The sequence below is a fragment of the Nylanderia fulva genome, unplaced genomic scaffold (assembly GCF_048542155.1).
Source record: "Nylanderia fulva isolate GAGA-0341 unplaced genomic scaffold, ASM4854215v1 Scaffold18, whole genome shotgun sequence".
Classification (NCBI taxonomy): domain Eukaryota; kingdom Metazoa; phylum Arthropoda; class Insecta; order Hymenoptera; family Formicidae; genus Nylanderia; species Nylanderia fulva.
The window spans coordinates 3,731,248-3,756,332 of record NW_028190055.1 but is presented as its reverse complement, the minus strand read 5'-3'; the positions used below and the strand labels follow the sequence as shown (position 1 = coordinate 3,756,332).

At 29.4% G+C, this 25,085-nt stretch overlaps 1 protein-coding gene across 4 annotated transcripts; it reads right to left on the bottom strand.

Moving 5' to 3' along the window:
* Nucleotides 1–896: 896 nt before the first annotated feature.
* On the bottom strand, nucleotides 897–24,587 carry LOC114935683 (T-box transcription factor TBX3). 4 transcript variants are annotated; one of them, XM_029308590.2, is made up of 7 exons: nucleotides 24,117–24,586; nucleotides 16,496–16,639; nucleotides 15,053–15,203; nucleotides 7,525–7,852; nucleotides 4,111–4,260; nucleotides 3,610–3,900; nucleotides 897–947 (listed from the first exon to the last, which is right to left on the bottom strand). In XM_029308590.2, coding segments are annotated over exons 1-7 (1,089 nt in total). In that variant the 5' UTR covers nucleotides 24,118–24,586; the 3' UTR covers nucleotides 897–923. The 4 variants fall into 4 exon arrangements, with proteins under 4 accessions (XP_029164423.1, XP_029164421.1, XP_029164422.1 ...); XM_029308588.2 differs by lacking the exon at nucleotides 897–947 and adding an exon at nucleotides 20,172–20,306 and having other exon boundaries at nucleotides 3,235–3,900; nucleotides 24,117–24,587; XM_029308589.2 differs by lacking the exon at nucleotides 897–947 and adding an exon at nucleotides 20,172–20,303 and having other exon boundaries at nucleotides 3,235–3,900; nucleotides 24,117–24,587.
* Nucleotides 24,588–25,085: the final 498 nt, after the last annotated feature.

The window sequence follows — 25,085 nt, the reverse complement described above, 5'->3', positions numbered from 1 at the left end:
CGAGAAAAGTTAAGAACGGAACAATTCTAGAAAAGTAAAAATAACAAAAATATAATAAAATGTCAATTATATATATATATATATATAGTTATTTAATAGAGTTACACATAATCTAAAAATATTTTTTAAAATGCAATCAAATATATATAAAGCGGAAGGGATAAAAATTATAAAATCTTTTTATAAAAATTATTTTGTAAAGTGATACAAAAGTATAAAATCACTTTATTACGATTCACTTACAATAATCTTTGACAATAATTATTTTTCGAACGATACTTTCTTCAGAATCAAATATATATATATATATATTTCGTCCAATAAATAAAATTTTCGCTGATCTAAATGTAATAATTTATCATTCAGATTGAGATCGCATAATAAAATTGCAAGATCAATTAAAGTATGTATAAAATTAAATGCATAATTAGTATATAAGAATAATTTTAAATTGAAATTCAAAGACAAAATATTTTGCACAAATTTATTCTATGCATTATAATATTTCGCGGTAACAACAAATTTAATTTGTATATTCGTACATTTTCTTATAATGTATTACGTATTGTTTATCGCAAGATTTATTCGATCGAAATCTGTCATGTCAAACAATCGACAAATTTAATTTTAAATATTATAATCCGTGAATTATATTTTCCTTTTGATTTTAATTACAAATCAATAGGCAGGAAAGAGAAAATTAATAAATATTTATTTCAATACTGCCTAATAAATCATTTATTTTAAACAAAGAAAATATTTATCTGTTTTGAAAAAAAATTTCTTATATCAAATAAATATTTTTCACATTAAATCCATATTATTGTTTCATATAAATGATTTATATTGTTATTGAAATAAATGTTTATTCGAATTTAATAATATTTTTTTAATGTTGGAAATCTTGACATTGGTAAAAAGATTCAGTAGATATAAAAAGATTTATCCTGAAAAGTGAAAAGAAAGCTAATAAGTACCCAAATGATAATACTGTAAAAGTATTATCACTTGTTGCAAATAACTAATATACAATGTGCGTATTAAATTCATTGAGCATACATTATCGATTATGATATATATATATATATATATATATATATATATATATATATATATATATATACATATATGTATTTAAATGACTGTCCTCTAAGGTACAAAAGGTACAGCCTAAAGAGAGTATATTCACTGTAAAAAAAATTTGTTAATTTGACTAAACCTTTCAACTAAATATTATTTTGTTAATTGAACATATAAAAATATTTAAATTAACTGTAACATATTAAATCTATCAAAACATATTTGAAATACTAATATATGTTCAATTAACAAAATAGTGATTTAGTTGAAAGGTTTAATCAAGTTAACAAATTTTTTTTACAGTGTCGAACAAGCATGTAAGGCACTTATATTACAGGCACTAATATCGCAGTTCATCTCATGTTGAGTGTAAATGCTATATAGATAAATATATATATATATATATATATATATATATAATTTTAATATAAAAAATAATCTTACTTAAAATAATATTACAATACTATTATAATATATAATATATAATATTGTAATATTATATATTAGATTATTATAATAATATATATATATATATATATATGTGTATATATATATGTGTGTGTGTGTGTATGTAATATCTCTTTGGTGATATTAAATTGTAATATACAGTGATAGCATATATATATATATATATATATATATATATATATATATATATGTATATGTATATATGCGGTAAACTGAACGCACTGTACACATACAATTGGATATATATTGAGCAAACTAACAACGAATGCAAGCAGCAATTCTAAAGTTTCGGAATTAAGAACTTGAAAAAAATAAAATTAAAAAAATTTTTTAAATAAAACCAAAAATGTATATAGAGATATAATTTTAATATAAAAAATAATCTTACTTAAAATAATATTACAATATTATTATAATATATAATATATATAATATATAATATTGTAATATTACAGTCTAGAAATAATGAATATATTGAACAAGCATAAGGCACTTTATTAGGCACTTTGTGAGTAGAAAATTCTTTGAATATAAATAATGCTATATATAATTTTATATCAATAAAAAATATTCTATAAAAAATAATCTTGCGTTCCAATCGGAATTAAGAATTATTATTATTTAATCATATACAAATATATGCACTTCGAACACGACAAAAATTATGCTTTGTATCTAATAAAATGCAATTAATTTCAATCAAATCACAAGAATAATTAAAACAACAATCGATCATAGAAATTATAATCCTCTAATATAAAAATCAGGTAATAATATCGGGTGGTAACACCGATAATATCTCAATAAAAGGTTTCTTACTTAATCAATAGCAAGGATTGCAAATAATAAAATGAATAAACAAGATTCCGAAAATATGCATTCATTGTTCGTTTGTTGCTTATTTTATTTTTATTTAATCCATATCTATTATAAGCCAAACATGATTGTTATCACAATATATTTCTTCGATGAGTTTCATATAAAAAAAAGCACCGAAAGAAATTATTTTATGTCTTAATTCTCTCTCTTATAAATGTAAATAAGATTAGGATTTTTCTTAACTTTTATTCAAATCATTAAACTTATATTTGTTAATAACAAATCATAAAGTTACTATAGTGTTAAAAATTTAATTAAATTTTATTTATTTTGGTCATCAAACTTAAAAATATAAACTATAAATTATAAATCTTAATTTATAATTTATTTTATTAATAACTAATAAATCTTAATAATAACACACATAGGAACTATGACATACATATAGAAATTATAATTCATTGCTACAACTTTTCATATCGAAATATTTTACATATTATATAAAAAGTTATAGCAATTAAATTATTAAATTTTGTCACATTAAACCTGAATTCTTTAACTTTAAATCACATGTAAAATAAACTTTAAGTTTACTATAGTATTATCAGAATAAAATATGTGTGTGTGTGTCTGTGTGTGTGTGAATAAGTATTATTTATAAATAATCTTTGGTTTACGAATGCGTGAATATCTGTGAACTTAAAATAGTCTAATAATCACATTAATCGTCATAAAATTAATTTGAAATCAAAATAATATAATTTATTAGATGTATTCCATGTTAATATCTGGAGTTATCTGACAATAAAAAGTTTAATTTAACTTTACTTTTTTATCATATTTCAAATAAAAAATTTTTTGGTAGTTTTTCAGGTTTAATTCATCGATTATTTATTTACACAATTATATATATATATAAACAATTATCCTTTGCGTCTAAAATGCAATTAACTTCAGCAAAATCACAAGAATAATTAAAACAACAAGCAATCATAGAAATTATAGTCGTCTGACATAAAAATCGGGTAATAATATCGGGTAGTAACACCGATAATAGTTCAAGCAGGCTTCTTGCTCAACCAATGACAAGGATTGCAAATAATAAGTTAAATTAGATCGGAACCATTTTATATAGCGAACTTCCGACAACGATGGTGCCGATGGTACCATCGATACTTGTGGTATCGGTTCCAAAGGTTTTGCGCGCGTATTTAACCAAGGTCTGTAAAAAGTGGATGATACCTCGGATGATTCATGATCAGTGCTTTCCGGTGTCGCGGTTAATCTCTGATCCTCAGCAATCGATTGCTTGTCATCGTCATCGTCAGAATTTGCTATTTTAGGTACCTTCGGCGATTTCTTCAAGTCGTCCAAATTATTCGCGCCAGGACTCGACTCGGACGAATCTGTGTTGCTCTCATCTTCTGATTGGCTCAGTTGATTATGCTTACGCTTGCATCGCGAGGATCCCGTTTCGCGGAATCCCTTCGCGAACGGATTATTATCAATCTTCAGTTTCGTGATGTTCCCGTTCTGTAGATGATGATGAAGACGAAAGTGTTCATTAAATATAATTTTTTCGAGAAAACGACGCAGAGAGAAACTTTGCAACTTTTGCGAACAGTAATACTCGATATGAGAGAAATAATATAAAGACAAATATAAAAAATATAAATTATATTTAAATATTTATAATATTATATAATAAATATAAAAATAATTTTGAATCTTTTTTACAAGTACCTGATAGGCTGTTACTGCGATAAATTCAGTCTCCTTAAAAGTAAAAACCGAGGCTGGATAGGAAAAGAGCTCGTTCAGAGTTTTCGCAGGCTTGATACAACTAATTAGCCAAATCTTAGGAATGTACTTATGCATCGAGGTTAGTACCACCTGTAAATATAAATTTTTCTATCGATATTCAGAAGATTAATGATATACAGAAAGAATAAACTCTATATTTTAAAAAATATATATAAGATAATTAGGAATAAAAATTATATGCGATAAAATATGATCAAAATTTCAAGATTGATGGAGTTTGAGAATAAATTCACTCAATTATATAAAAAACAAAATTGTGATTTTATTAAGCATGTCGATAGTATAAAATATTATTTTTAAATTGCGTTCAATTTAAAATGATCTGATCTGAAGATAATTCTGAAAAGATTAGGTATAATTTCAAAACACATCTACCCAGGTAATAAGCGTACATCATTTTGACGTCAATGACGTCATTTTGACATTTAATAATGTCAGTTTACTACCTGAGGAAGGGTATATATTCTTTAAAAAATCAAACTTTTATCTACAACCATAAATACACAAAAAAGATCATGTTGTTATGTAGCTTGCATTATTGGGAATAACATAATCCTAAGACAGAAAAGAAAAGACCCTTTCTATTAGTTAAGGAAGGGGTGGGTTGGAACGATGAACGTCGAGAATTTTCTTAAATTCGTAATTAGTTTGAAGAACCGTGTAAAAGGGCGCCGCTTTTTCGAGATAAACTTGGCGCCTCACTAAAGAGGCCGACCGACGCAGACACAGACGCAATTCCTGAAAACCAGACTGGCCCTACCAACCTTCTCAGAATCATATGTATCACCGAGGATCTCTCATATGAATCTAGAGCGATGCATCACTTGAATATTTGATCTGTTGCGTATTTTGAAATATAACTTGCATTATTTGATAAGGTAATTTTTTTAATGCATTTATCAGATATTTTATTAATTATATATATATATATACATAATATATTGTTTTATATATCAAACATTTTTTTAAATTAATTCCTCCTTTGAATCTTACTAGAATATTATCTTTATATATGACTTCACTTTCACACACAAACATAATTTGAATTTTTATATTTATTGCTCTTAACAGCCTTTTATCAAATTTATTATAATTTAATAAGAGTCTTGACTTACTACGATTACATTTATTTATATTTAAACAATTTTATTTTTAAGCAAAACTATAATAAATTATTGCACAAAGCAGACCCGTTTCGGAGATTTTAGAACATTTGTATTAAAAAAAATTTTTAGTATTATATAATGTATTTTTGTATAATCAGCCCTTGCACAAAATATAAATTCCGCTTGAAATTAGCGGAGAAGAAAAGTTTTGTTATCTATTAATTTACGCTTTCTGAAAATTATATGGATCATAAAAATTCTGCAATTTGGCTTTTAATTCAAGATATCTATCGATGCTTAATTTGCATTTATAGGTATCTAATCGCTTTTCACCGTTTAGATTAGACTCCCTTAGATCAGATCATATCTCGTATATTTGCCGCTTTGAAAAACTGGAAAAGGTGCCAAAATTGAGATAACCGCGTAACAATGCAAATACCTTGTTTTGTACTCGCCGCCGCGTTTGAGGATTAAATGCGACGTGTTTCATGCACGAATCGATTCGAATGAGGATATAACGAAGGGCAAAGAGCGCCGCCGCCATTCTTCCGCCGCGTTCTTAATATCGTATATCGTTGACAAAAGCCGACGCAAAACCGTAAAACGGCATCTCCCTAACAGCGGCGATGACGACGATGGCGGCTTGAGTTATCTTGCCATGCGCCCCGTAAACAAACCCTCGCAGAGGATCATAGTGAGTAAAAAATACAAGGTATATATATATATATATATCGATTACAGGGTTTCGTGGAGCGTGTTAATCTTCGTTTTCCATGGACTTGACCGACCTGTCTCGCACCGGTCTCTAGCTTAAAGATTGTTCCCATGGAGAGAATCTGTATGTCCACCCCCGAGCCTTTCTCTTTTCTTTTGTCGAGAGGGTTTTAATCCCTGACCCAAATAACGCTTTCGTATTACACTTTCATTTTATGAGCCGATCTCTTGAGGATAGTGGTCGCAAAAATATTATCGAAGAGATAAACATTTTCATAAGAAAAGAGTAATTTCCTAGATAGCACCAAGTCCAAAATTGACGCATAAGATCTTGTTAAGAAATCTTTAAGATAGTGTTAAGAAATCTTATAATACGATAGCCAAAAGATATCTTAAAGATGTATGAGAGACATCAAAAAATGATACAAAATTTGTAAAAATTATATAGATTGCTTCTACTTTGATACTAAAGTTATACTGTTAACATTTGGCTTTTAATTCACTAACTCATTTAAAAGTTATTGCAATTTAAATTTCTGCTAGTTTTACATAGGTATAGAATATTATGAAAATCAGAATTAAGAAAACTAATCTCAAGCTTGTAAACTTTGCTCTGATTGAAATTTCAAAATAATCCCAATCCTAATCTGATACGGGCTTTAAGACAAGAGGTCGATTACTTTGTCTAAAGTGAAAGTGTGAAAAGTGAAAAATTTCTTCCAATCACACATCGATTTCATTTTAAAATCAATGCGTGATTGGTAGACAATTTTTCACTTTTCACATTTTTACTTTAGAAAAAGTTACAACACAATCGACCCCTAACTTTAAGAAATCTTATGATATGATAGCTTAAAAATCTTAAAAATAGCTATAAAGATATCTTGCCAGTATCACCAATTTTAAACTTTATACTTCTTGGGTTACAATGCATTAAGATAATAATTATCGCTGACATTTTTTTTTAATGATGGCAACCCTTGATTAGTGATAAGTAAAATGAAGAGATAATCTTGAAGGACAAAACAGGAGGGTACGTGGCGAACACCCGGCAAATCGAAGAAGAAATACAATACTGAGCTGATAGGGGGGAAATAAGGATGTAAAGAAAATAAGAGTAAGGTTGTCAAAACATCGAAGGATTAGATAAACGAAGGCTGAATTTGCATACTTCCTTTTCTTCTACTTTTTTTAATCTTATCTTTTATGGAATTGATAGTGTGGATATTATCAAGTATAAAAATTTTCTCCATCATCAAGTCTGACGAATTTTGATTAGTGATCACTTAGATATACCTCCAATTAAAAAAATTAATATAATAATAAAATTAATAAATGAGAAGAAAGATATAGTGACTGTTTCAGCGATATTTTAAAATATTTTTCGGAATATTATATATGAGATCAAATATATATATAAAATTAGTAAATGTAAGAAAATTGAAGCTGAAAATAGAAGCAAAATTTTCATTTATTTCTACTAATGGATTTTTATTATATGCATATTACTTACGTTATTGCCAGGATCACTGACGTTGTTCGTAAGTTTCAGTTTGCTAAAGCTGATTGAATTTTGCATCCAGTACTCGCCTGTCGCTGGATTTTCAGGATGAAAAAACATTCTGCGCTCAAATGGAGATTGTGACTCAGCTTGTCCGGCACTACTCCAGCCCCGAATATTGCTTTTATTCTCGTTCCTTTTTTCCGCGTTATCATTTCCCTCGCCATTTCCACAATATTTGTGACGGCGATCAGAGGCTAGTCCTATCTCCAAAACTGCATAATATTGACTATTCTTGTTCAAACCCTTGACAGATACCTGAACGGATGGAAACATGCGTCTGCAATCAAATAAAACAAAATTATTTCTTATCATGATATATGTATAATATTGTATCTGATGTTTTGAGATAAAATATTTTTGAAATTTGTGATAAAATATTTTTGTGTAAAGAGAACACTTTCGCGCGCGCGCGCGAATAAACATAGAGAAAATTTAAAATTGAAAATACAATTTTATTTAATTAAAAGAGAAAATTAAAAAAATATTAATATAAGTGGTGAAGAACAAAACGTATCCTTTATATAAATTATTTCGAATGAAAAAGTCTAGTTTGCTTTAATATATATATATATATATATATATATATGCTTTTAGGAAATATTTCAGGTCACTAATAATTTTATTTTTCAATTGTTTCAGAAAATGAATAGTATTGTCATTAAATCTCATTGTATGGAAACATGCTCGATACTTTTGCAGATATATGGTAGGTGAGCGACAATAATTGATAGGCGATATATTGATCATTAAAGACTTCATTAGCTTAACAACTTTGGTTACGAATGATGCGTGTAATTATCTTACGAATGATTCATCTGATTCCTAATATATTGAAAGGGAAATCCTTTTCCCCAGACGACGCAACTCTAAAAGAATAAAGAATCCCTGATGGTCATTAACGTGCCTGCGACAAGCAGGCGTCATCATTAGGCACCACACTAACAATAAGATAACTCCTGCGCACGATTTTCGTCGGTTTTCATATTTTTTTTTTTTTAATTTTCTCGGTAAACATTTCAAATCAATCCGCAGATAAGCTGATAAATAAGTATATATATTTTATAAATTAAACTTCGGCTCGTATACAATTAAAATATGTGATATAATAAAAGGCCAACTTAACGAGCTTATATGCTATTAATTGAAAAATTTATTTATTAATTTACGTCATACTATACAAAAGTTAAGATAAACGTTTCGACTGTACGACAGTCTTTCTCAATATCCTAATAATATGTTAAAAAATTAATTTAGTCATTTCGACCTTATTATAAATACAACAATTATGAGATTATATGACGAACGCAGTACAAAATTCATGTTTGTTGGCATGAGTTAGAGCGTCAGATGCTGTTATATTATGTAACGACATTTTTTGTCAACGAACATAACACTTTTTTAAAAAAATTATTTCTTTTTACTTAACATAATCACAATGTGTACTTTTTTAAAAAACAAATCGATATCTGATAAATAAGTATACATTTCTGAAAAATGAAACCGTACTCAAAAAATCGTTTTCTATTATTTTTCTGTTTGCGTTTAATTTTAATCTATTCATTCTTTCTATCGAGTGGTCAAGGCTGAAAAAATTTGTTCAATCCCTGTTGGTACACCATCGGGATTTGTGAGGCCAAAGAATGACTCATGGAAAAACACAGACTCATGGAAACGATATTAAGAAAACTAAACTTAATTTTTGGATAATAAAAGAAATTATAAACTTGTTTTTAAAATAATAATTATTATATTAACGCGGGGATTAATATATTATATGAATATAATTAAATAAGGTATATAATAATTATTATATTCATTAGAACCTTATATTTCAGATTACTTTTTAAAAAATCATAAACAAAAATTATAATACTCTTACAATAAAAATATAATAACCATAATAAATAAATATAATTTTTGAAAGATTATTGCTTTGAATAATGTGTCGCGTCGGTCACAATATCGAAACACTTGATTAGTCATACTCATAAGTCATGTATAAAAAAAAAGATATTTTGTATTAGATATTTTTTTTTTAATATACTTATTCGAAATTGATACAATTAATAAATAATCGATTAATAAAAAATCACAGCAAATTCTCAGGAAGTGCAACTAGGATTCATCCTCAACATATCTAAAGCCGGAACATACATATAAGATGTCTTAAAAACGCTTTAAAGGCGTTCTTATCACTGATTTTGAACATGGTTCGCGTGGCGCGCGTGACATGAACATCTGGTCCAAGGAGCCACGTGAGATTTACACGAGACGCAATAATGTTTTAGTGACACAAGGTAAATTAAGTGGCACGAGCTGAACCTGCGCCCGCTGTCCAGAGTCCAGACACGAGTCAACCGTAAGAAACTCTAAAAAAAGTCGGGGGTAAGTGGGCTAATCTCCTATCTCACGAAAAACCATGTGCCAGTTCTAATTTTGGAGAAGGATTCGATATACTCGTACAGTAAAATCAGTAAAAAGAAAAGCTGAAGATGGCACTTCATCTAAATCAAATGATAACTGAATCAAATGATCAAATGTGACATTTATTTATTTAATAAATTTAGATTAAATTGAAACTACACTAATCAGGCTGTCAGTTCTAATTTTGGAGAGTTCGATATATCGGAGCACAGTAAAATCAGTAAACAGGAAAGCTAAATATAACACGTTAAAATCATGATAAAATGTGTGACTTTTATTTGAATATCTTATTTTTATTTATCTAATAAATTGAGATTAGATTGAAACTACACCAATCAGATCAGAATTCACCAAACTTAAGATTAATATAAATTCGAATTTATTGTATTTTGATTAGTTATATTTCAGTTCAATTTCAATCCTAATTCATATACATTTTTAATACTTTTATCTATGTATATTTATAATATTATAAACACATTCATATGAACTTTATATGCTCTTTACGTAAATATATTTGTCTTGCTTAATATTCTTCTTACCTTTTTACAATTATGAGTAACAATAAAGGAGATTTTTTTATTCCTTTTACTTACACAATAAAATTTTATGTTAGCTATAAATTCTTGCATATTTAAACATTTCATTTAAGACGACATTCTCATAAATGACTCGAAAGGAGACTTCAAAGGGGACAATAAAATCTAGAATCAACTAACCCCCGAACAGAAAGAGAGAAAGAGAGAGAGGAAGGGGTAAATTTAGAAATACAGCATGTAATTTTGCATTATCTTTGAGGAATTCTTTTCGATTGTCTAACAGTATTTTTTGTGACTACATTTTCGACGTGCTAATGTAATAGACTGAATCTCAACGACTGTGACGATAATAACATCTGTTACGCATATTTTTCACTTTACATTTTCCGGTTCACTCTCACAGGACTTCGACTTCGCATAAAAAGGCCGAGGAATATGAAACCGTGGAACACAAAAGGAAAAAGAGGCAGAAAATTATGACATGGTCGGAGAGATAATGGAATGCGGCGAAAAATCTGCCCATAGAAAACGTCTAACTAAGGCAAGCCGCGCGAAAAGACACACGTGGTAAACATGTGGGGGTGTTTATTTACAAAGGATAGAAGGCACGCATATGAATAATAGAGGCTCCTATTTGCTTAAGGATTGTGACCCTAGCTATTTGTTTAAGAACTGCGAATATGCATGTTAAGAAAAAAAGCATAATACGTGACCTGGATCCGGATCTTTTTAGCTGTCAAATATCAACACATTCGAAACCTCTCGCAAGTCATTAAAAACATACGATCAATGATGGATCATCTTGCGTTTTATGGTGACGGAAACTTTAAGTCTCTAGGTGGTCTAGATTGAATGTAACGAGATATTTTATTTTGTGACGGTGTCATTTATTGCATAGATATCAAGTTCATGTAAAAGTAAAGAAGCGAAAGTTATAAAATAAAAAAATATACAATAGAGAATAATGTGAAAAAGAAATTCGCTGATTTTTAAATCCGGCAAAATTGACAAACTTTTAAATAATTTAAAAAATTTTAATATTGATACATTTCCATACTTATATATAGGAAACATTTTAAAAAAACATCCGTTCTTAAAATATTTTTATATATTCAATTTATCTATGAATAACTTATCTTTCTGTTGTGTATTGTATATATTATGTATTAGATAAAACAATTTATCTTCGAAGTTCCCTGTATTTTATATGTAAATAAAAATACATACTTATAAGTAAAACTGTTACAAAAACAAAAGTACCAATTCGTATGATCTCATGAAATATCGTGGAATAATCAAACAGACAATGTGGCGGATATTACTTCTTTGATCCAGCTAAGCTAAGATAAATCTTGATGATAAAAAATATTTGTTTGTCAGAACTATTTAAATACATAACGATTGTTATGTTTTACCTTTCGAAAAGTAAAACTATATATATGTATACATATATTTACATATCGTTACCTCACAAATCTCTATGTAAACGACATCGCGTCATTGCTACATAGTCACAAATATCAACATTATTATTTATTCGATTATCGATGCCTATTTTCACAGATAGAGGGACAAAAAAAAAGACTTGTTATCGATAACAGAAACAAATAATTCAGGCGCATTTCCTTTCTTCCGCTGCGGTTTCCGCGCCCACGCAAAAGCAACAGAGGCGATATAACACGAAATCTCTCATGCAGTGACATCATCGCATTATCAATTTAAGACTGCCACGCAAAATTCCACGTACCCCTATCTCGAGTGGTTGCCGCCCCGAGTCCCATCTCAGGAACTGACAATGAATTGTCAATCGTTTCCGGCAAAGGATATCGGCGTTTAACCGGAAACGGACGCGAGGAGTCGCCTATCGAGTGTGGAAAATGACATAGTTGCTCGTGAACTTGACCATAAAAAAGAATAGCTGTATATTTTTATATTTTTTTTATATTTTTAAATGCACTTCGATCTCCGATCTTGTCCCTGATCTGCAGCGATAAATCAATCGTTGTGGATACTCCTTATGGGGTGTCCCCATGACGTCTTTTAACATAATCTGACCTTTTGCAAAACTAAATATATTGTCGTTACTCTATAGCATAGTCCGTCATTTTGTTCATTTGTACACCATTAAAATAACAAAAAATACGCCTCAAACTAAATTTTGGAAGTCATGTGTTAAACCACTCGGAACAAATTTATTTAACGACATCGATTTGTCAAATAAACCCGGATCTTTGGTCGCACAATTCTATCTTTCTACGATTTTACTGTACTGTTAAAAATAGATATTATAAACTGCGACATTGATAAGGTCAAAGTCCTAATAAAACACGCAAAAGTGTCAAAATTTATTTGACACTTTTGTGTTTCCTGTTTAGACCTTATACCATGAAATCGCGTCAAGACAGACAGCCGTAACATAGGGACTGACATATTTTCCTGAATGTTTAATGAGACATACAAAGTATTAAATTTTGATTTTATTTTTCATTTTTTTTAGAAATTGCATAAATCGTTCACATGGCACCGACTCAATCTTTTTGCCGAATCGGTTTTTTTATCTTGTTCTGACGTATATATTTTATAATGTATATTTGTTTACACAGGATATTGCTAAAAAACGGTTCTTTTACTATAATTTATCAACCGAACGATTAAAACTCGAAACTCGAAATATGAACGATTGGCAATAAGCCATGAGAAAAAAGAACCAAAGACGGATCACACTTTCGGGTTTTGGCGGACCAGATGGGTAGGTATTACTTTTCAGTCGACCCCTTAGAAAATGCTTACTATTGTTTCGTAAAAGAGGAAAAAAATCGCGACCAGCGTGCAGAAGTTTTCAAGAACGACGGCGCCGATCAGCAGACAAGAGGGTGTGTCCAGAGGGAATCCGGCGTCTCTCTCTCTCTCTCTCTCTCTCTCTCTCTCTCTCTGTCGCGTACCTCTTATATATAGGCGCCAAGACGAAGAGATCTCGAAGTTGAAGTATCACCAAGGAAATATCTCGCCTGGCTTTTTGAATTGAAGCATCTTTTGTATATCCTGTATTTTTCGTCGCGCCGGGCGCCATTTAGACGCATAATTAGAGAAACAAGGAGAGTTTTTAAGATCCCAACCACAGGATACAAAATTCTCAGATTCCTCAATTTTCTTACTTAATTTTGCAATAACATCGCGTTTGGCTCTATGGCCGAGAAGAAGAAGGTGTATATCGTGTTTTATATTAAAGAGCCGATCTAATATTCTTATCATTGTTTAAATAAATATCCTTTTTTATTAGTGAAAAATATCCCACCAAGTTTCATTTTTTTAATTTGTCTGAAAGAGTCTTTTTTTGAAAAAAAAAGCTTAATTTTTACAACTCTCTCTTTAAAAAGGTGTAACTTTTGGGAGGGATATAAGAGTATATGTCCCGATTTTAAACGTTTTGTTGTTTGGGAAGTAAAGTATTTTATCTCGAAAACACAGAGATACAAGATTTTTAAGTAAGACAGAAGCAGATAATCTCTGTTGCTGACCGGCGCCGCCGCTATCGATAAGTCACTTACACTCAAAAAAATCATATAGCAAGTACAGCAAAAATTTTCTAGGTATAAAAAATTAACTAAAACATCTAAACGTCTAACTATATCAGCGAAATATTTTTTTGAGTGTAAAAAAATTCAATACGATTACTCCTCGTAACCACAATTGCGCGCCTTTCTTGTGAGCACCATAACGCATTCTAATTAAATAAGAGTTGTTAGTTTTATTCCCTTATAACGATACAGGAAGATAAAAAATGTTAAATAAATAAGATATACACTTCCTTCTTCTCGGCCATAGAGCCAAACGCGATGTTATTGTGAAATAAAGTGAGAAAATTGAGGAATCTGGGAATTTTGTATCCTGTGGTTGGGATCTCAAAAACTCTCCTTGTTCCTTCCGAAAGTTGGCTAGCCAATTTTGAACCGGTATTTTTCTCGCCTCTTTCTTTACAGGGAAAGTTAAAAGAGGAACAAGGAGAGTTTTTGAGATCCCAACCACAGGATACAAAATTCCCAGATTCCTCAATTTTCTTACTTTATTTATTCGCAATAACATCGCGTTTGACTCTATGGCCGAGAAGAAGGAAGTGTATATCATATTTATTTAACATTGTTTATCTTCCTGTATCGTTATAAGGGAATGAAATTAACAACCCTTATTTAATTTTTTATCAAAATTTAAAACTTAATATATAAGAAACCCTCCTTAATTTTCTACAAAGAATTATTTCCTCAAATTTTCGCACTTATTTAGATACACCTACTGTATATATAATTATTAACTTTGTATAATAATAATTTGAAAATATTTTGTGTAATAATCTCGATGACAGAGATACGAAACGGTATGTGTTATCTGTCTGTGGACCGATTTTTCCCATTTCTTGGTAAGTTTTACCTGACAGGTAGCATCCCTAACAGGTTGGGACAACCTGTGTGTGTGTGTGTGTGTGTAGATAATATTTTAATATAATAACGTGCACTCACCGCCCTGTCTTTGTAATGATCATTTCCGTGTGCTCGGCATGAAATTTATTCCATAGCTCACGATTCTTCAATTCAACGCGTACTCCAGGTGGTAAGGTAGATCGTGTGTGTGGAGACATCATCATGTTCATCCTCAAATATGATTCTTCATCTGTAAATTGATAGCACATGATTAGTTATAACAATTGATAAAATTTATATCATGTCTTCTTGTACGAGACATTAAAAAAAATTCAATCTTCTTTCAATAATCATACTTGTAATTAAAACATCTATAATTAAAACATTGCAGTCTATATATTCTCAATTACATTATAATTCAAGAAATTAAGATTTATAATATTACGCAAAATCTCGGTATTTTCGGAAAATTATTGAAAAAGTGACTGTGTGATATAAATTTTCCAATAAAAATTTATGCGTATAATTATACACGCTTGACGAGAACGTGAAACAAAACTTAAGATTGAGAAACCAGTAACTATACTGGTTAACTTTATTGTTAGTGACGAGTTAGAAATACCATTAGCACTAATTTCAAAGGATCAAAAATTTCGGGCGGTGTTCTTTCTAAAAAAATCGATCTTTAAAGCTGAACGAAAAAAAAAATCGGAAAAGATAACAACATCAGAGACACCGCACTTGGTGCCAGGTAGCATTATAAACTTTCACACAGTTATAATACTCGATCTCCTGCAAAGCAGGGACAATATATCGCTAGGACCATTTTTATAAAAAGGTCTTCCTACAGGGAAGATAATGATTATTCGCTTCGCTGAACGTCGGCACTCTTCATCTTTCGAAAATCCGTCTATTGTAGCGGGTGTCATAATTGACAGAACTCTGTGTGATTCTGATTTTGCAAACTGATTTGTGCAAACCAGGTAAACCTTCTTTCCTAGAATAATGCGTTAGTCCAAAGGATATTTTATTTATTGCAAAAATTCGGTGGATTCCGGAGTAAAAAAAGTGCTACATGTATTTATAAAATATATTTGATATTTAACATATTTTGTTCATAAAATATACAAAAAATTGTGCTATCAAAATTCTCTCGTTATAAATTAATAAAATCATACTATTTTTTCAATAGAAACACATTAATATAACATTTATAAAAAATGTTTCAATATAATATTTAATAATAAATTGAAATAAAAAAGGGGAAGAAAAAAATTATGAGAGAGAAAGAGAAAATAGAAAAAATATGGAGTTGAATCCAATAACAGATTGCAGTGATGAATGATATACAACTTAAAATTTACACATTGCATTACATCCATATTGCAGGATTCTTGATATTAAAATATCATATATGTCGTCGAACTGTTAACGTAAAATATACATATGTCAAATGTGCCAACTCGTTCTGCGACAGCAAACAGCTAATCTTCGTTCGCACAATTTCAAAATAAATAGAAATAACCAAGAACAATAACAAACCTGTTATGTGCGCTAAAGACATCCTCTCGAAGTGCTGTCTTCGCAATTGTAGCTGCAAATCAATAGGGATGTTGGCATCCGTATGTGGAAAAGGCACTTGAAGAGGCGTCATCGGAGATTCATATTTCGGAGTCATTTCGATCACTGTCGAAGCAATTAATCGCAAGTGAAAATGCGAAAAGAAAATATTCTGCACTGTCGTAATGTTCACTATCGCGATTGAATAACGACTGAAGGGACCAAGGTCCCCAAAGGCAAAGCCAGTGCACGCAGCTTTATAGCATCCACGCGCAGATCATCGAAGATTGTTTTTCTCGGTCACGTCATTGGTGCACTACTACATAAATGCACCGCCTACGCCGACGATTATTGGTGCTTGTCAGTTAAAGAAGGGAAAGGATCGTCAGTGTCAGCAGGAAAGAAGGGAAAGAAAGGGAGTGAGAGAAAGGGAGAGAGAGAGAGAGAGAACGAGGGTTGAAAAGTGGTGAAACTGCGGTGTATTAACTATGTTTTCGTCACAAGTTGTCGACGCTCGCGCATTTAGCTCGTTAAAAATTGACAATAAAATTGAAAATCGTCTGTTCGTTTACCGATGACTTCTTTTTTGTAAAACCTTTAAAATATATCGTTAAATAATCTATATTAAAGTGAAAAAATGTCGAATCATCATGGGCGTCCACAGTGAGTACACCAAAAAAAGGCATTTACCCCCCTTGGAATCAGTAAAAAAATTAAGCATTTGCTCTTCTTTTGAATAAATACTGGAATTTATTTAATATAAAAAAAAATAAAAATAACAAAATAACAAAAAAATTAAGGAAGAACAAAAAATAAAAAATAAAAAAAATTTAATTATCCTAAAAAAATTCTGCGGACGCAGACGCGAATCACTTATTATTAAATAATGTTGAATTATTTTTTACTTGTTTCTTCTTACTATCTGAAAACTATATTTGTTTAACTTCATAAGATGTAAATTGATATTTCAATCTTTGAACGCGCTGTTAACTTTATATATATAATTAAAAATAAAAATAATTAAATTCTAAACTACACATACAAATGAATGTTTAATTATAAAATATCCTATTACATATAAATAATCATGTATGAGGAAATAAAAAAAATAGATCTCACGTAATCACTCATTAAACATATGTTCTATTTTGATGACATAAAACAGTTCACAATCAGACAAGGCGTCAATTCCTTGCGCGCATATAGCGACTGCAATCGTTATTGAAGAATTGACAAGTGCATTTGATGAGCGCGTCGAGATCATTATCGTCATTTCCGCCAATGACACCGACTCTGCACAGATTTGTATCGCGTGTTCTCGCGGGTCTCGTCATAACGTTCCCATTTACAAGCATCGTATATATGAGACGGAACACGGAATTGTCATCACAAATTACCGGAATCCGGCTGGTAGACGGAGTTAATAGTTTGTTCTTGAGTCAAGAGAGACAAAAGCAGAGGAAGATAAAATCTCAACAACGGGCACATGTCGAGATCTTTCCACCGGGTGTTTGCAACGCTTTTTTCTCAAGAGGCAAGCACAGTTTTTCTGAATTTATTTATTTTTCTTATCGAGAAATGCAAAATAACATGTGCGTGCTTTCCTACCAGGATGTTCCTGATTCCTTAATTTTAATAATAAGTTTTCTCGATCAATTTGGAATCGAGATTACATATAGATTAGTATTCCGAATATTATTATTATTATTATAAGTATTTTTTATGACGGAATTTTTTTCAATCATCTTTTCGAGTGTACTAATTATTTTCTACTGCTAATTGTCTGTTTCAAAGAGTCGAATCGATGACGAATTTACGTTGATTCGATATCTCATTTCTGAGTGCGGTTTAAATACTTTGAAGCGTATGTATGTACTTTGGTCTGTATGTATAGAGATTATCAGGGAAATGTACTCAAAAACGATGGGCAAAATAAACATAGAAAAAAAAGGATAAAAGATTTTATGATACGAATTACAAACGATACGAATTATTATCGGAATCGTATAATCTTTTATCCTTTTTTTTCTCTATCTTTTTTTATTCTGCTCATCGTTTTTGAATAGGTTCCGACGGGCAGTTCTCCGATAATCTCTATACATATACACATTCATACATAATCTTTTATACTTATGATCATAACTTTTTATTATTATATCATAAGTCTTCAGAGATAATATGCATGCTACAGCATTAATTATATCTTTAATGTTTTACAACGATGGAGTAACGAGACTTGAGGCGTAAATTGTTGAGAAGAATTTTGCAGTGCTTTTATTTTTGTTATGAAATCACAGAAAGAGAGGAAGCAAATTTGAGGAAAAAAATTTAATCAGATTAATTTTACTCTGTATTAATTTTATATCGCGTTAATCACATCACGCAAACAAATCTTCTTCTTATAAACGTAAATACACACTCTCTAAATTTCTTGAGTGAGATTTCACTCTTTTGGAGAAAATTCCACTCTTTTGGAATGAGATTGTTCAGTTTTCATTGCAAGAAATTTAGAGAGCAGGTCACAATATATGCATTCTTTATTTAATCTCTTGGATCTCTCTTGCATCTTTATTTAATCTCTTGGATCTCTCTTGTATCAGCTTTTGTTTACCCCTAAAATATATTATCTAAAAAATATCCTTTTTTATTATCAATTACGATAAATGAATCATATCGATAGGAGAAGGGGATGCAATAATGAGTAGGGAAAAAATGAAATAAAAGACATCCTGACAAATACATCCTACGTCTCGCTTCCTGTTCGTCATACGACACGCGACAATTTCCTGCACGGTGATAATTGCAACAGTTATTTTTCAACGCGGTAGAAATTGTAGTCGATTGAATAAGAGATTCAAATGCAAGATGCGTTGCAAGTGCCATCAAGAAACATCGTCGCGATGTAAACGCAATTTGTTTATAGATTAAATTAACAATTTTTTAAATTAAAAACAAATGAATAGATTACATATCCATGCTTTGTTCAAAGAATTTATAGCTAAACTGAAATCGTTTACCTTTAGAATATGTTATCTATAACAAAACTATGAGTTACATATTGGTTTTAAAAGACAATTTTTTTTTCTTCATAAATTCTTTAAATTCTTTCTCCTTTCATAAAATTATTTAAAAATTTTTTATCGAATAATGCTAGAGATTCAACACTGGAAGAAAAATCATTAACAAAAATTTTGTTAAAAAATGGGCGAAACAGAATTTTTGTTAATGTAACCAAAATTGTTTTCCAGTGCAGTTTAACGAATTTCCATGTATATATTTCCGATTTTTATAAAAATAGATATCTTCTTAATTTTAGATCTATTTTTCTATTTTCTCATATAATTATTTATATGTAATAGGATATTTCATAATTAAACTTTCATGTATATGTGTAATTTAGAATTTAATTATTTTTATTTTAAATTATATAATAAAATTAATAGCGCGTTCATAGATTTAAATATCAATTTACATTTTATAAAGTTAAGCATGCTTAATTATAATTAATTAAATAGTGTAAAATCATCATTTATCAACTTAGTCATGATTTTTGCAAAGAAACACCTAATAGGAATTCAATACTTATTTAAATAAGGGATGATCGCGCGTGCCGCGATCGCGGCACGAGAGACGGGACGTGCAAACTAATTTTACACACATTTGTAACGCGGGGTCCAGAGAGGATGTTTATTTTTCTCTCAAATAGAAGATCTCGAGAAAGCAGTGACATTTCTACCGGGCACTTGTAGAAAACGCTTCCTCGTGGCTTCCTCCTGGCAGCATAACAACACTGCTGGAATGGAAACGCCAGGGATTAAAGTGTAAACAGGCAAGAAGAAACACAAGTACATGCACAGCATTTCCTCTAGTATATAGCCAATGGAACTTTGTCTTAAAGTGGGCACTTTGTCGACTGTTTGTACTACTCAATTTTATCAAATCACTCATCTTTTCGCTCCCTTCGCTCACATTGTTGAAAGAAATCTTTCTGAATCTGAACTCCAAAAAGGACATTGAAGACTTCAGTCGCACCACACTTATCTCATTTAATATGCATACGTAAAAATTATATCATCAAGAGTCTTTTTCTTTTTCGAAATATTAAATTTTATTTTAGAAAAATTTATTTTACTGGAGGATTTGAAGAAGCTGTAATTAAATGAAAATTCGAGAATTGTATACAGTAGAATCATCGTCTCTGTAATAAAAAAAACAGACATACAAATATGTGTACATTGTAGAGATGTGTGAATCAAGATTTTCTAATTCGAATCGAATCGAATCGAATTTGCAAAAAAACAACTCGAATCGAATCGAATCGACAAAAATATCGCCGAATCGAATCGAATCACCCATATTTCGAATTCGAATCGAATCAACGCGTATAGAATTAAACGATAGAATTAAACGGATTTTAAGTCTTTTTACGCGGTTCTTTGATTCGAATTCGAATTGCAGTGATTTGACGTTATCGAATCTTTCGATTTCGAACTACGTCAATTCGAATTCGAATAATTCGCACATCTCTAGTACATTGACATTAATCTGATCTAATATTTTATTTTATATACGTGGAATAAAATAATAGGAACAACGTAACGATATATGAAGTATGTATGAGACTTGAAAAAATAATATATTTTAGAAATCTTGCATTAATAAGTGTCCCACTTGCATTCACAATGTGATTCATTAATTTTTCGAAAACTATAATAAAAATGCAATTAAGATCAATTAAGACTGTTTATTTTATGATAGCATTATAGACGCAAACGCTTATAGACAAGTTTAATTTAAACGAAAAGATATGCTTCTCTTAATTACTTAATCCTTTTAATTTATAAAAATGTTAATCAATTTATAAACGTTAAACCGTTAATCGATTAGCGTCCAGAAATATTTTAACAAAAAAATTTTCGTTGAACTCATTCTAAGCTTCTGAAGAGAGTTCGTAATTAAAATCGAAAGTTTTAATATCAATAAAAAATATTGTAAACAAGGAAAAAAATATTTTACATTATGAGAAATAGTTATATACAAAAATGTAGGAATGTAAATGTATGGGGAACAATTATATACATTTCTATTTAATCTCAACTCAGTTCTTATTGTTAATTCTTAGAAGATATTATCGTGTAACGTGTTACAACATGTGGAACCTTAGGACCGGTTTTTTCAACTTCTCAATATAATTTTGTCTCTTTTCAGATAATATCTAAAAAAACGAGATAAAGATATGCTATTTGTCGGATAAAACTTTCCAAGAAACATGGAAAAACTAGTCCATAATAATATGCTTCACATTTATGGAAGCTCATTATTTGAAATAGATATGCTTTTGAGATGGAATTGTTTCTTCCCTATATCATATATTCGAAAGGACAGTCACAAGACGTTTGTATATTCTGTGAATGTCGTTCAAATATGTGTGTCGAGTGCGCTTATAGGGTGTTGTATTTTACATTTAAAATATATATTTTTAAAAACTATTTTGTATTTACATTTAAATGGTTTTTATTATCCATTTTTTATTTCAAATGCATTTTTTTTACAAACTAAAAATTAATCGAGATATCAATAATATGTAAATGTATACATAATAATCAAAAAAGTTATTAAAAAAGTCATTAAGTAAATATCTGTAGACAATAATAAACATTTTTTGTAATTTTATACGTATATTAATTTTTTATTTTTTGTATTAAAAATATATAAAGTTTATAAAAGTTTAAAGAGTTTAGAAAAAAGTTTATAAAAAAAGCTTATAAAGTTTAAAGTTTATAAAAATTTAATAAAGAAATGAGAATTTAAATATACAATATTTATACAGAATAGGCCTGCTGGTCTTATACACATTTTATATCGTCATATATTGTCGTATATTGTCATGTATTATATATTATATATAATACTATTCAGATTAATATAATAATGTATGTGTGATATAATAATGTCAATGTAATATATTTGTATCTCTATTTTTTGTTATAGAAACGACTCTACTGTACAATTCTCAATTTTAATTTAATTACAGCCTTTTCGAATCCTTTAGCAAAATAAATTTTTTTTAAATAAAATTCAATATCTCCAAAGAGAAAGAGTCTCTTATAATAATATAATTTTTACATGTATCAAAAATGAGAAGTGTGTTCAATCAAAGTTAACTTAAAATAGGTCTCTTTTTCAAGTTCAATTGCGACCACATATACATATAAATTTTAATTTATTTCTCAGAAATAAATACCTTTATCGGCTCTCAATATAAAGTATCTTTAATTTATTTATTTAATTAATTTTTTACAAATCAGCACGTAAATATTACGTATGATAGTAATCTAGAATCTAGAGTTAAAACAATTAAGCGAACGAGTTATCAACAAATATGCGCTTTATTATTTCAGGGTAACTAAAACATGGTCACTTTTATGTTTCTTTTGGAAGAGATAAAAGCGACATATGTGGAAATCATCCGATCGAGTGTATACCAATGTATTCATGTGTTGGGAAAAAAAATAATGTTTCGTTTACTTATTAACAAAATTGAATAAAATAAATCAAATAAATTGAATAAAATGTTTTATATAATATTTACATAAATTGACTCTACTCGTAAATGTTCATAAATAAAACGCCTTGATGATATTTTTTTCAGTCCGCAGTAATTTTTATTCAAGTATATTTTACTAGAAAAAATGTTCATATTTTCAAAAACTTTTGATTTTGACAATTTTAAAGCTATCAGAAATTTTGACTCTAAGAAATTTATAAAAATAAATGTTATATTTATTAAAGCTAAAAAATGAGCAAAAATTGATTTTTTACATATATATATATATATATATATGTGTGTGTGTGTGTGTGTGTGTGTTCTTAAAAAAAACAAAATCATATAGAATTAATAAAATTTATATTTGCATGATCATCGTCTGCGAGATGCAAAAGAAATAAGAATGACCAAAATTTTTATTCTATAAAATTTTAGTTTATAAAATCTTTACTATTCTGTGTATGACAGAATAGACAAATAAATATATGAAACTATATATGAACATATTATGGAAAATTCAGCTGGCAGCAACCGTGTGTTTTATCGCAAGAGAATGTCATTTAGTTTTTAAATAATTTTTATCAAGTTTGAGAACAGCTGATTCTTTTCTTATCGGACTCTCACTTTCTTGAAATGCAACCGAACTTCAAAATAAGTAACATAATTGAAGAAAATATAATTTTGATATTTATATTATTAATAAGGTTCAAAATTCAGCAACGATGAAAGCGCAAAGTAATTTTTTAAATCTATATGAATATCTCAATAATTAAGTTCAATTAAAATTCTTAAAGCCCGCTGAAAATAAATTGAAGAAAATATAATTTTGATATCTATATTAATTCAAATCAGACGATTTCGAAGTTTTTAATAGACAAAAGAGAAACAAAATAAAAGCGTAATAACCTATATACACATATAATATAATAAATATATAATAATATAATATATGTATATTATATTATATATATCTCATATTACATACTCTCTCTTGTTACACACACACATACACACACACATATATATATATAACAAATAACATATTCAAAAACTTACTTTTGATGCGAAATCAATGAATTTCCCTCGTGTTTGCCTGATTGCGAAAGAATGGCGGTCGCTTGACGAGGAGTCTTCGCGCCAAAAGAGGAAGAGAGGAGCAGGTTAGGTTCTTTAATATTCCTTGGCGATCGCACGCAGGGGGATCATAAAGCGTCGCTTCCGGACGTAGTAAAGCGAGTTTTCGCGCGTGGGCGACGGCGCTTCTTTGAAGTGCAACGGCGGAACTGCATAACCGTTCCGTGCAGCTGCGTGCAGCATCGTCCCTGTATCTTCGCGCGCGTTCTTTCCCTCTCTTTTTTTCTTCTTTCTGCGCCGCGCGCGATTCGCCGCGATGCACGACGGGGTGCCGGGCCTGCACTTCCGGCTGCTAGTCGCGCGCGCGATTGTCGATCTCTCGCGCGATTTCAAGGGAAATTCCCCCGCGCAATTGCAATATGTCTATCGCGTTTCACTTTTCAAAGATAAGCAGGAACTCATTGTTTTAATTGTATCGTTTCACTCTATTTTCTCTACACGAAGCGAAGTTGATATTAATTTGCATTACCTATATAATAAAAAAAATGTGTAAAACTCATTTTTAAAGATATTTAAAAAACGAATTCTCTTTTTATTCGTTAAACAAATTATTCAATATATAAATAATATAATATAAATTTATTTGATGGAATTATTAATAAAATATTTATATTATATTATAACATTAAAATGAATGTTTTTTTAATTAATAAAAGGACTTGTGACCAATTATTTTAATATTTTTTTAAACATTTTTAAAAATGATTTGTTACGTAATGTTTCAAGAAATGTAACATTGAAATATGACTCGATATTAAGAAAAATGATAAAATATAGACATAATACAATATATGTTACATATAAAAAAATATAAATTTTGCATAAATTAATTTTAAAATAGAAACTTTTACACATATTGATCTATCTATGTATACATACGATTCATCTTCT

Coding starts and splice junctions, on each gene's coding strand:
- LOC114935683 (XM_029308587.2), bottom strand. Junction 15,204..16,495: donor GTCTTTAGCGCACATAACAG/GTTTGTTATTGT, acceptor ATCAATTTACAG/ATGAAGAATCATATTTGAGG. Junction 4,261..7,524: donor TCAGTGATCCTGGCAATAAC/GTAAGTAATATG, acceptor TTATATTTACAG/GTGGTACTAACCTCGATGCA.